General features: G+C 49.2%; 1 protein-coding gene across 5 annotated transcripts in view; it reads right to left on the bottom strand.

The window, feature by feature from the left end:
• Positions 1-333: 333 nt before the first annotated feature.
• MTCL1 (microtubule crosslinking factor 1) overlaps positions 334-11,129 on the bottom strand; it is a 117,573-nt gene continuing 106,777 nt past the window's right edge. For 3 of the 5 annotated variants that reach the window (XM_063077033.1, XM_063077035.1, XM_063077038.1), the window contains 2 exons: positions 7,557-9,132; positions 334-2,656 (listed from right to left, as the gene is read on the bottom strand). In XM_063077033.1, coding sequence (XP_062933103.1) covers positions 2,462-2,656; positions 7,557-9,132 — 1,771 coding nt within the window. In that variant the 3' untranslated portion in view covers positions 334-2,461. Of the gene's footprint in view, positions 2,657-4,890; positions 4,947-7,556; positions 9,133-11,129 lie in introns of all 5 variants that reach the window. The other 2 variants (XM_063077036.1, XM_063077037.1) reach the window with 1 other exon arrangement.

Raw genomic sequence — 11,129 nt, 5'->3', positions numbered from 1 at the left:
TTTCTCTAGGAGCTGATAAACTAATAGGAGCTGCCAACCCTTGGGATGCTTGTCTGAGAATAAAGCCACCCAGTCAGGAGACAGAGCAGAGTCCTGATGGCATGGTTTAAGGCTTGAGAAGTCACGAGAGCCAACAACTTCTGTTCTGGTTGCTGGTTGGTTGCTTCCCCAAAAGAATGCTAATGCAGCATTTACCACAGGCACAGAGTAGGCACAAAATAAAGACTTATTGACTTCTTGATAGTTTGTTTGCAGCATGTCTAGGGAGGTTAAGTGAAAGGTTTTTTGTATTAAAAAATTTTTATTGTAAAATATGCGTAGCATTTACCATTTTAACCATTTTTAAGTGTACAACTCATCACAACCATCCATCTCCAGGTCTTTTTCATCTTCCCAAACTGAAACTGCGTTCCCATTACACACCAATTCACCATTCCTTCCTCCCTCGACTCCTGGGAACCATTGTTTTACCTTCTGTCTCTATGAATTTGGCTATTCCAGATGTATAAATGGGATCATACAATAATTGTTTTCATGACTAGCTTATTTCACTTAGAATAACATCCTGAAGGTTCATTCATCCATGTTGTAGCATGTGTCAGAATTTCATTCCTTTTTAAGGCTGAATAATATTCCATTATATGTATATACTACATTTTGTTTACCTGTTGATCTGTCGATGGACATTTGAGGTGTTTCTACCTTTTGGTTTTTATGAATAACGCTGCTATGAACATGGGCGTAGAAATGTCTGTATGAGTCCCTGATTGCAATTCTTTGCGGTATGTACCCAGAAGTGGGATTGCTGAATCATGTGGTAGTCCTATGTCTAACTTGTGAGGAACCGCCACACTGTCCTCCGCAGTGGCCACTCCATTTGACATTCCCACCAGCCGTGCACAAGGGTCCCAATTTCTCCACATCTTCACCAACCCTTGTTTTCTGGTTTTTAAAAATATTTAAGTTTAAAGATGGAACTGTCGTAATGCTGGGAACAGAACTAGATAAGAAGAAAATTGTTGGGTGAGACATTAAAGCCAGAAGCTTTGGCCTAAGATAGTCTTGTGGTCTTCAGCAGCACCACTCCCATGTAAGCTCCATCAGACACTAACCGGTCAGGCTACATCCACATCAGAGATGCAAAGGCCTCTTCTGGAGTTACAGGCCACTCCCTCCTTCCTAATGGTAAACTTTGACTTGTAGGTACCAGTTTCCTCACACCCTGCCCACAGCCCAGTTTTGGCTTTTTCAACATGAACAAAGCTGCCTCTTTTATCCCAGGACCCTTACAGAGCACAGCACCCCTGCAATGTGATCATGGACTCAAGCGTGCGTTCTCCTGAGATAAGCTGGTGGCTGTGACCTTTTTACACGATCTGCCCCTTCCTCCTTCCCCTGGCCATGGGAAACTTTCCGTTTGAGTCCTCTGGAGAAGACGGAGGGCACGTGACACGTGAGATCCGAGGACACGCTGCCGTCTTGTAGAGGTTTTATTTCTACTTCATCATGATCTCACACAGACTCAGAGGCACTGTCTTTTGTTTCAGTTTGGTATCCTTGTGGCTTTCTGTAGTGCTTTTCTTTAAATAAGAACAGTTTGAGTAAACTCTGTACATTGCCAGTTAGTCTTTTAACAATAATTTAAAAATGTTGTTGCTGTAGTATCATCAATGCAAGAGGACTGACAATAAAAGTACAGTACAAGGAAATTCACGACATGTTACAGTGGAACAGACTGACTCACATTTAGGTGACGGCGAGGACACAGTAGCAGTATGTACGTGCACCAAAGATGTGCAAGTCAAGTAGAATAATATGTGGATTACACAGAGAATTTTCTAAGTCCATCTGAGGACTCTGTACCTTTTCAAAAATGTTGACCTGTATCCCCTCCAATTTGTAGAATATCTGTCTTATCTACTGGCTTCATGGCTTTTTTACTATAAAAAGGTCACTGAATCCGACAGTCTAAAGCATTTAAAAATTTCTTTGAAAGTAGTACATAATACTGACAAAATAAAATTAACTTAAAACACTCTAATTCAACATGGAAATAAACCAAACCAAAATGTAACAGTGCAAATTTAACAGAGAGGCAGTCAGTATTGACAGCAGTGGTGTTCAGAATCTCTTAAAATGTACATTTTTAAAACTTTTATTTTTTATCTTTTTATACCTTATTTACCTCTTTTGTTTAATATACTGTGTGTAAAAAAGATGGAGACAAAAATAGTTTTCTGAGCTATGAAAAAAATTAAGTTATTACAGGCACATTTACTGTTTCATTCTAGAAACATCTCAGTTTCACAGGTTGAACATTCAGCAGCTGTGTGTTTTTAAAAAACATTCTTTGACCTTGAGAAAACTAGATCTCTTCTTGTGGGCAGAGTCTGGTTGGTGAAGATGGTGTGGTTATGCAGATTACAGTGAATTATTCGGTGACAATCCATGCAAGCTGGCATCATGGGTGTAGCTTCTCCTCTGGTGGTTCCTCGTCACCATGCTCCTCCAAGGACGTCGGGTCTCCAGGTGACTGAGACTGTGAGGCAGTCGGGGACTGTGGGGCCCACCGGGATGGAGGGCGACGGTTTGCTGGTCTCTCGGGCCTAGAGAAGCAGGACTCTAGGGGCGGAGCAAGTGCAGAACAAGGTAGTTCCTTCAGAGTCGAGAGAGGAAGACAGGGTTACTCAGACTGGCATGTCACCATAGGGCCATTCCCCCAACACACTTCTCAACAGACTCAAGGCAAATGGAATAGACCACGGCAACTTTTGAATATTAATACTTTGCTCATGGAAAATAACTTAAATGATAAGTAAATTCAACATAAATGACCAATGACATGAATGGGATGGTATCAAGCTATGAACAAAGTATGATAATCTCGTGAGATGAACCTGCTCACAGAGCTCCTTCAGTGTTGGGCTGGAACACACGAGGGTGCTGCAAAAAGTTCATGGAAACATGGAATTAAAACGTAGTACAAACCTTCCCATGAACTTTCTGAAGACCCCTCGTATAGACTGGACAGAGTGACTGAACATAGCGCCATAGGCTATAGCATCATATTCCAACCCAGCTTAATCACTTGGCCCTCTTGAATGATCTATTTAGCTTCAGTGAACCCTGGAACTGATCCTACAGGTCCTTGATGTGCTGGGGCCCGTGATTTCATCCAGCTGTGTCAGCAATGAGACTCCTCTTAAAATGAACTCAGCTCCTGTTTATTGCTAACCAACTGGCAGTATGTTAAACTTCCACGATATGGAAAAAATGCTGCAGGCAGAAATTGTAATTTAGGCTTCATTTTCTTTAATAATACTTCATCGTAGCAGCATTTTACTGAGTAGAATCAGAGTGCACGTGTGATTTTATGTTACGGGCGTCTTATTGTTCTAAGAACAGGTAATGTGGGACTCTCTCGACATGGTGTCAATATCCTGTAATCCTTATTCTTAGGGTTCTTTTTGTTTTTTAAGACTGTTGAACTACTTGTCCTTAGACTGCAAGTCAGGGAACAAGGACTCCCACACTTGGAATTCGCTGATTCACAGAAATGTAAAAGCTGTGGCATGAGTGGACCCCGTCTGCCCAAATGACATTCAAACATTGAAAGCCAAGATGGTGAGCCACATCAGTGGAAGGAACAGGATGAATGACATTGAACCAGGACCCACAAAGTGAGTCGGAGGATTTAAAGAGATATGATGAGCAACCGAAAAGACCAGAATGAGAGATTAGCCATTGGAGTAGGGGAATGACAGTGGGGGAAGAGAGAAGGCTGTGTTGAGTGGGCAATGACAGTGGGATGAGAAGCTGGGACACCGCGGGGATGTGTGGAGGTGGGCCATGAGGTGGCATGGCCCGATGGTGGCATAGGACCCACAGGCTTCTGGAAGAGCTATGGGCCAGAGTGGCTCCCTGCCTCCCTGTGGGGTGAGTGGAAAGGAGCATCAGTGCTGGAGGGACTTCTTCCTGCTCCCTGCCTCTTTAGTGGCTGGCACTTTGTATGGCCAGGGCAGAAGCCTCTACTAGAAAGCACTATGCTAATGGTCACCATGACAACCAGAAATACCTGTCCAGCGCCACCATGGCAGGCTATGTGGACATTTTGTCTTGGGATGCTACCCTGTAGCACCTGTCTTGGAAATGACCTTCTCCCTTTGTTGTCATTTTTTCATGGGGACACATCTTTTGTCTTTGACAGCTCGTTATATTTTGCACTTAACACTTCCAAGTTAAGGCTGGTGGTGAATGGGATACTATATCCTTGCTCAAAATCAAAGCACACATTCTCTCGTGTGCCTCAGTTCAGGCTCTGAAGACAATGTTGAGAGAAATTCTCAGTATCTGGGTGGATTTGCTGTCTATTCATTCACTAAATTTTCATCGAGCACTTTGTCACCTACAGTGCTCACCTGGAAGGACAAGATGCATTTAGGTTTATTCCTTCTGGTATGGTTGTTGAAATGGTGAGAAAAGCCTGATCATATTATGGTCACACCTCATCCAGCATGTGGCAATGCACACATGGGACCAAAATACTGGTGAGTAGGAGTGGGTAGCTGGGGACACAGGGCTGATGGAGGCTGGGCTCAGGCAAGACCCTTCCTGGCCAATATCCCTTCACCCTTCTGAAAGCACACTGGCTGCAGACTGCACAAGACGGAAATCTCAGCAGGATCTCTGTAACTAAAGACCTTTCCATGCACTGAGGGGTCAACCCTTGAGTGTCTGGGCTGTCAATCTGTTCCTGGAGATGAGCTAACCCCCTCCAGACCCCGGGGCAAGCATGGGGCACCTGCACTGAGCGGATCTCCCTCAGATGATGACTGTCAGACACAACACGCCCTCTCCAGACAGGTGGGAAATGAGAAAGAAGGCACTTACAGCGTGAGGCAGCAGGGCTAGAGTCCCCAGGGGGCAGTTAGTAAGACAGTTTGGTTCTGGACAGAACAGACAGAGAAAGAAAAGAAAAGCAAGTAGGTTGGAAAGTATTTTGCAAACAGGAGAACAGTAAAGGTTTAAAGGTTTAAAGTCAACAGGCTGGTGGCAGAGGAGTGTCACTGCCACCTGGGAACAGCCACTGGGACAGACTGGAGGTCCCTTAGATGTGGCACATTCACTCCGAGGCAGGCGTGGGGAAGCCGCTGGAGCTCAGCATGTAGGCCTGTCCTCGGCGATTGGCACAGAGCCAAGAAGTGACTGCCTTGGCAGGGCAACACAGACCTTCTGGTGTTCGTGCCTCCCGAGCTGCCCTTTGGCATTTAACCTTGCAAACAGCACTTCGGGAGCTGGAAATCGCATGGCTGCTGTAACTGAAACAGAGGCCACTGTGCGGCCGGGTCATCTGGCCACAGCGATCAAGCTCCCGTTGCTCACACCAGAACTTCCCCTCACACTTTCCGTGTGGATGCGGGAGGGAGGGACAGCGTTCCACCTTCAGATCATCCTCTTTCCCCCAGAACTCCTACTCCCCGCCTCTCTCTGTACTGGTGAGCTGGTGCCACGGCTTCACCAGAAAGAGGCCCCTGCTGCTGGTGGGGTGAGACTGAGGTGGGAAAGGGAGGATTCTTGTTGCTAAGTCGCCCTCTGTCTAGATATCTGTAGATATCTGAGTGCCATCCAGGTTGCTCAGAGTCAGCTGGGAAGTCAGAAGTAGTTCTGGTGATTCTGGAATGAAAATCTAGAATCATTTATGGAGAGATGGGAAGGGGTCTCCAATGGGCCTAATTAATTAAGTCAACTCAAACAAGGAATAATTCCACAGGAATCTAGAACAAGCAGAATTCCAAGAGAGAAGGAGAAAAGAACCCATGGCATTTACATGCTGCCAGTGAATGCTCCAGGCAGGTTCTGAGTCACTGAGACTTCCTTCATTACTCCCTTCCAGTCATCTCTCTGGGGAGCAAACACATGGAGTAAGGAGAAAATCTAAATCCATACTCTGCAGAGGACAAAGCACAGGGCACAGCTTTGTCCTGATAAAACCATTTCATGCCATAGTGCTGTGATACTGTCATGAAACTATTTTCTTTATATTATTACACATTGCTTGCTAACTCAAGACATTTTTTGGTTCCTAAAAATTAATTTCTATTTAGTCTCTAATATAAACAGACACTGTAGACACAGCCAGTTAATGGTTTAGGACAAAGCTCTAATTTCTGTTGATTTCTCCAGAGCCCCAAGGCAGGTCATGTGATCAGCGAGTACTTACCTGAGGGTCTGAGGGCCCCAGAGGGATGGGGATGGGGGATGGGGGTGTAACAGAAGGCCTAGAAGATAACATTTGTTACCCAACCAGCAGTGTCTGTCCTTCTCAGAGCATGTGAACAACTCCATCACAAAGACTCAGCTCTTTGGGATGTGTAGGCTATGTGCTATCAATATCTGTATTAGGTTAAGCCATGTGGAATTGCCATTTCTGCATGTAGGTCTTTGACAATTCCAAATGGTTTGGCCTATTTCAGATTTAAACTCTATTTTGAGTTAAATATTCCTTGGTGGGTCAGACCAGGAACCGAACCACCGTTTCTCCCCCTGTGGAGACGTGGGTCAGGTGACACAGGAGGCAGGCCGTCCTCCTCGCCTCACCTGGGAGGCAGGAAGGGCAGCAGGCACCCAGCCTGTAGCACACTACGGGGTCTGGTGTTTGCAGTGAGGAGTCTGCCCATCCCAGCTCCTGCGAGTCGGGATCACTCGCTGGCCAGATGTGTCCTCTCTGTGCTGCGCAAACCGTGAAGGCGGCAGCACCACAGCTGTCACCACCAGCGTCACCATTGGGCTCTGTTTCACTTTGCTCATTCTTGGAGCGGGAGTGGGATTGTTTCTGACAGTGGTGTGGTACACATATACCACGTGCAGACATGTATCAGGACAGAATTCAAGGTTGGCTGATTTGTGACTAATGTCAGGGGGGATGATTGTCATTGTATCGCTTAGGGCAGGATTTTGACTTGACCTGTTTGTTTCACCTGGTTTTACTGCTGGGGGGGCGGTCCATGGGCACAAAGAGGGTGAAGATGTGTGTGATGCCAGGCTGCTGCTCTGCAGTGAAGCCACCCTGGAATGCACACGTCCTTCTTGTAGTCCCTGCCGGGATGTGCTTCTGCCCACGAGGCCCAAACCGAGACTCTCCCCTTGATGCTGTCACATGTGAAGCTCTGTAGCCTGCAGAAAGCCCAGTCTCAACTCTTAGTCCCCCCCACCCCCCCCACACAGATTCACACAGAAAGAGGGCAAACTATGATCCCAAATTAAAAGGCCAGATAAACAAAGAAGGATCTACCACTTGGACAAGAAGACAGAACCTGAATCAAAACCGTGTCCTCAGTGATTTTCTGCAAACACTAAAGTGAAATCTTCTTTAAGAGGTCACTCTGGGTTTGTGTTTCTGCCTATTCCATTCTGCCATAATCGCAGTGCCTCCCAGCTCACAATCAATCACAGATGATTCCTGAAATCAAATGGCTGAGGGCAACCTGGCCTTGGACACGGGACAGCTAAGTGGAGGTAACTGGAGGGGAGGGTGTGGGATGCTCAGCATTCATTACCTCCATGGTCCCTGGTTCAGTTATGCCCATTTCTCCTGAGTGGCTGTCACCGTTAAGACTTGGGGGGCCGTGGGAGGCCTGCCTCCTCTCCTCCTTTAAGGCATGTTCCAGCAGCTTCTTGTGGAGAATCCGGGCCACATTCTTGGTGAGCGTGTAACCAGGGGGTGCAGATAGATCCTGTTTCACTGGTGTGCCCTCTCCCCCGTCTTCCCTGCATGTCTCTGAGCCCACCCCAATGGGGCTGGGTGACCTTCCTCGGGAGCTGGTGCCTGTCTCCTGGCCCAGGCCCAGCTCTGGCTGGGGCTCTGCCGAACGAGACCGACTTCCAGCCCACGGCCCCTTCTGGAAGGGGTCCTGCACCACAGGGCTGTGGTCAATGATATTGAAGAGGCTGGAGAGCCCATCGTTGATGGTGGTGAGCACAGGACTCTCCCGCGTGGTGGTAGACCGGGCCCAGGCTGACTCACTGTACCCTCTCGGGGCTGTCCCTGGTGCGGTCCTGTTATTGGGCTGGTCAGCTTTGGGGAGAGGTTTCCTCTGTAGCTTGGGAGACCCGTACTTCGGGGAGCAGCATGTGCGTTCAAACTTGGCCTGCACCTTCTCGATGGCAGGGGCCACCTGCCTGCTCCTAAGGCTGCGGGAAGGGGATGACACGGGTGTGGTGCTGCCCCCGGCCTTTGGCGTGAGACACTTATGGGGGCTGCTGGTGACGCCACTGCCACGTAGGGCTTCGGTCTGCAGGCCCACAGTGATGGTCTGGATGGTCTGCGTCCCCATCGTCCGGGACCCATTGGTCTGGCAGGCTGTATCCTTGACTTGTGGCTGGGTGGGACCAGAGCAGATGGCATTCCTGACAGAGAAGGCCACCTCCTTCATGTCATCACTCATGTTCTTGGACATCTCTAGGCTGTGCAGTGGGGAGGCAAAACCTAGGGGGGTGCAAAGGGGACTGTCGAGGGGACAGAGCGCCCCCTCCACAAAGTCTCGAGGGTGTCTGGAGGGAGCACAAGGCCACCTGCTGAGCACGGAGTCCGGAGGATCCCCCTTGGCGTCTGCCAGGCTCCCTCGGGCTCTGCTCATGGGAAAGGGGCCTTCAGGGTCCAGCCGGCCCCTAGCCTCACCACCCGCCGCCGCGATGCTGTCAACCCTGTGGACGGTGGGAGGGCTATGCAGCATGCGCACCCCCAACTGCTCAGCGACCACATGGCTCCTCCGTGGCTGCTTCTGGCAGTGCTCTGGGCTGGTCATGGTGTCTGTGGTCATGGTAACACTTGTGGTCAGATACCAGGAGGAGTTGGGGAAAGGCTCAGCGGTGGCCTCGCGCCCGGCCTGCCCCACCTCAGTCCTGTCTGTCCAGATGTCTGGGGGCCGCTTGGTCCCAGCCCCGCCATGGCCCCTGGTGGGCGCATAGTCCCAACTGTTGCTGTTGAATTCCTCGATGTACTTGAGGTCGTCAGGAGACAGGGGTGGAGTGATGTCCTCCTTGCTGCTGGCACATGGTAGGCCCTTCTCAGGCAGGAAGGGGGAGCCATCCATCAGGCTCTGGAACTCGGACATGGAGGACACAGACACCACCCTGGAAAAGGAGGGAAAGAAGAGGACATCAGCACCACCAGAGAACCCTGACACTATGCACCTGTGCCTGGCCCTGTGTGCAGGGGACCCCTGCAGGTGCCACCTCCCCCGAGACTGTGAATGCTGTCAGCTGCCTGACATTCCATCCATGAGCTGAGCCACGGGAGCCTGTGGGACTTCTTATGGCTCTGGAATTTTTCCTGGAGCCGTGGGCTGGTCAGAATTGAATACAGAGCACCTTAAGGATGTGGAAATGGTGGAAGTGGGCTACATGGCAGTCTCAGATCAACTCCAAACCATGGCTGGGCATCTCCCACCACCAAGGGGCACCTCCAGTGACAGCCCCATGTGGGCTTACTGAGGTCCAGGCATCAGGCAGGTGCTCACCCCATGCAGTGACATCTCACAGTCCCATCTACTGTCACTAATGGCATCTGGGGAGAGACCCCAGCAAAATAGCTACAATCCAAAGTGTACTTTCACCCAATCAGCCTCATCCTCTATTGGCTCAAAGCATTAACAACCTCCAAAGGCCACTTGGAAGATGCAGAAAGGAGGACAGAAGTGGAAACATAACCAGATTGGTGCATAATTCCCAAACACTATTTCAAACAAAAATTCCATCTGGCTCTGCCCAGATTCACCAACGGGGCTCAGTTCTCCCCTCCTCCTCTGCTCCCTTCTTTATGGCCAAGTCTGCTTTTTGCCTGTGATCCTCCTTTGTTCCAAGGTAAGAGAAAAACTCCCTCAGACACAGGAGCACACGGCTGAAGACAGGAGCTCTGAAGCAACAGCCAGAGTCTGGTACGCTGCCACCAGAGACACAGATCTGGGTGCAGATGCCTCAGCACGTTAGTGCTTTAATTCAACACACAGCTGTCCCTCTCCCATGGGAGACTGGGAACACTTTAAATCACCTCTAGATTACTCATAATACCTAATACAGGGTAAATGCCATGTAAATAGTTATATGGTACTGTTTAAGGAATAATAACTTAAGAACAAAAAGTCTGTAAATGTTCAGTACAGTATTTCCCCCAAATATTTTCAATCTGCAATTGGTTGAATCCACCGATGTGGAACCCATGAATATGCAGGGCTGACTGTACTTCGGTTTGATGTGAATTTCCTGAATGCCTCCTCTACGCCTGGGCAGGCGCTGTAGAGGTGCTGAGAGCACAGGCATACTAAGACAGGAGGTAGCCAGGGTGCCCACCCAGCCAGGGCACAGAACTGGTGGTCAGGGAGGAGGCTGGGGGCTGGCTGTGCCCGCCGGCTCAGGCAACAGAACCTGTTTGGCCTGGAATCCCTCTTCTCTTGCTGGGCTGGGGCAGGAAGGTCAGGTATATGTAGACTCACTTCTCTGCAACTGGACTAGCTTCTCACAGGACATATTAACATTCCCCTCCACCTCCCCCAAACAGAGGTTTAAATGCCTAGGGTCCTTCTTAAACCAGCCTGGCCCTGCCAAAGGGGTCCCAGGCAGGATCCATTATGGCGGTGAGGCCAGCAGTGGGTGCTGCTGAGCCAGTCCACGTGCTGCACAGCCACACTCTGGGCAGCTTTGCTGACAGCTGTTTGACCCGGGGCAAGGCACGCACTCTGTGGTAACCACTGTGGGCTAAAAGTGACAGTGTTAGGTTAGAAATAATCTACCAGCAGTTCCATGGCCCTCTGAATAACAGCAAGCTGCTGTAACCTGTGCTAGGAATGAAAGGAAATGGAAGAACAGGTGTATTTGTGGCTAGGTCTTGAGATTTCCAGCAAGTATGATTTCATCTCCTTCCTTCTGGCCAATTCAAGGAATTGCTGAACTTATGATGAGCTGCAGAGCTCTCATCACTGAGGGCTGTTAGCTCTCAACAGCCACCAGACCCTGACCCTTTCTGCGTTTCTGCGGACACTGCTCATTTACATCTCACTTTAGACCACCAGAGAATAGCTCTCAGATTTAAATCGGTGGCACCTGCATGGGTGGAACTTTGTGCCTCTGGGGCT

This window comes from Cynocephalus volans, chromosome 13, assembly GCF_027409185.1.
Source record: "Cynocephalus volans isolate mCynVol1 chromosome 13, mCynVol1.pri, whole genome shotgun sequence".
NCBI classification, from domain to species: domain Eukaryota; kingdom Metazoa; phylum Chordata; class Mammalia; order Dermoptera; family Cynocephalidae; genus Cynocephalus; species Cynocephalus volans.
The sequence above is the reverse complement of the archived record's forward strand: the minus strand, read 5'-3'. Positions and strand labels throughout refer to the sequence as shown.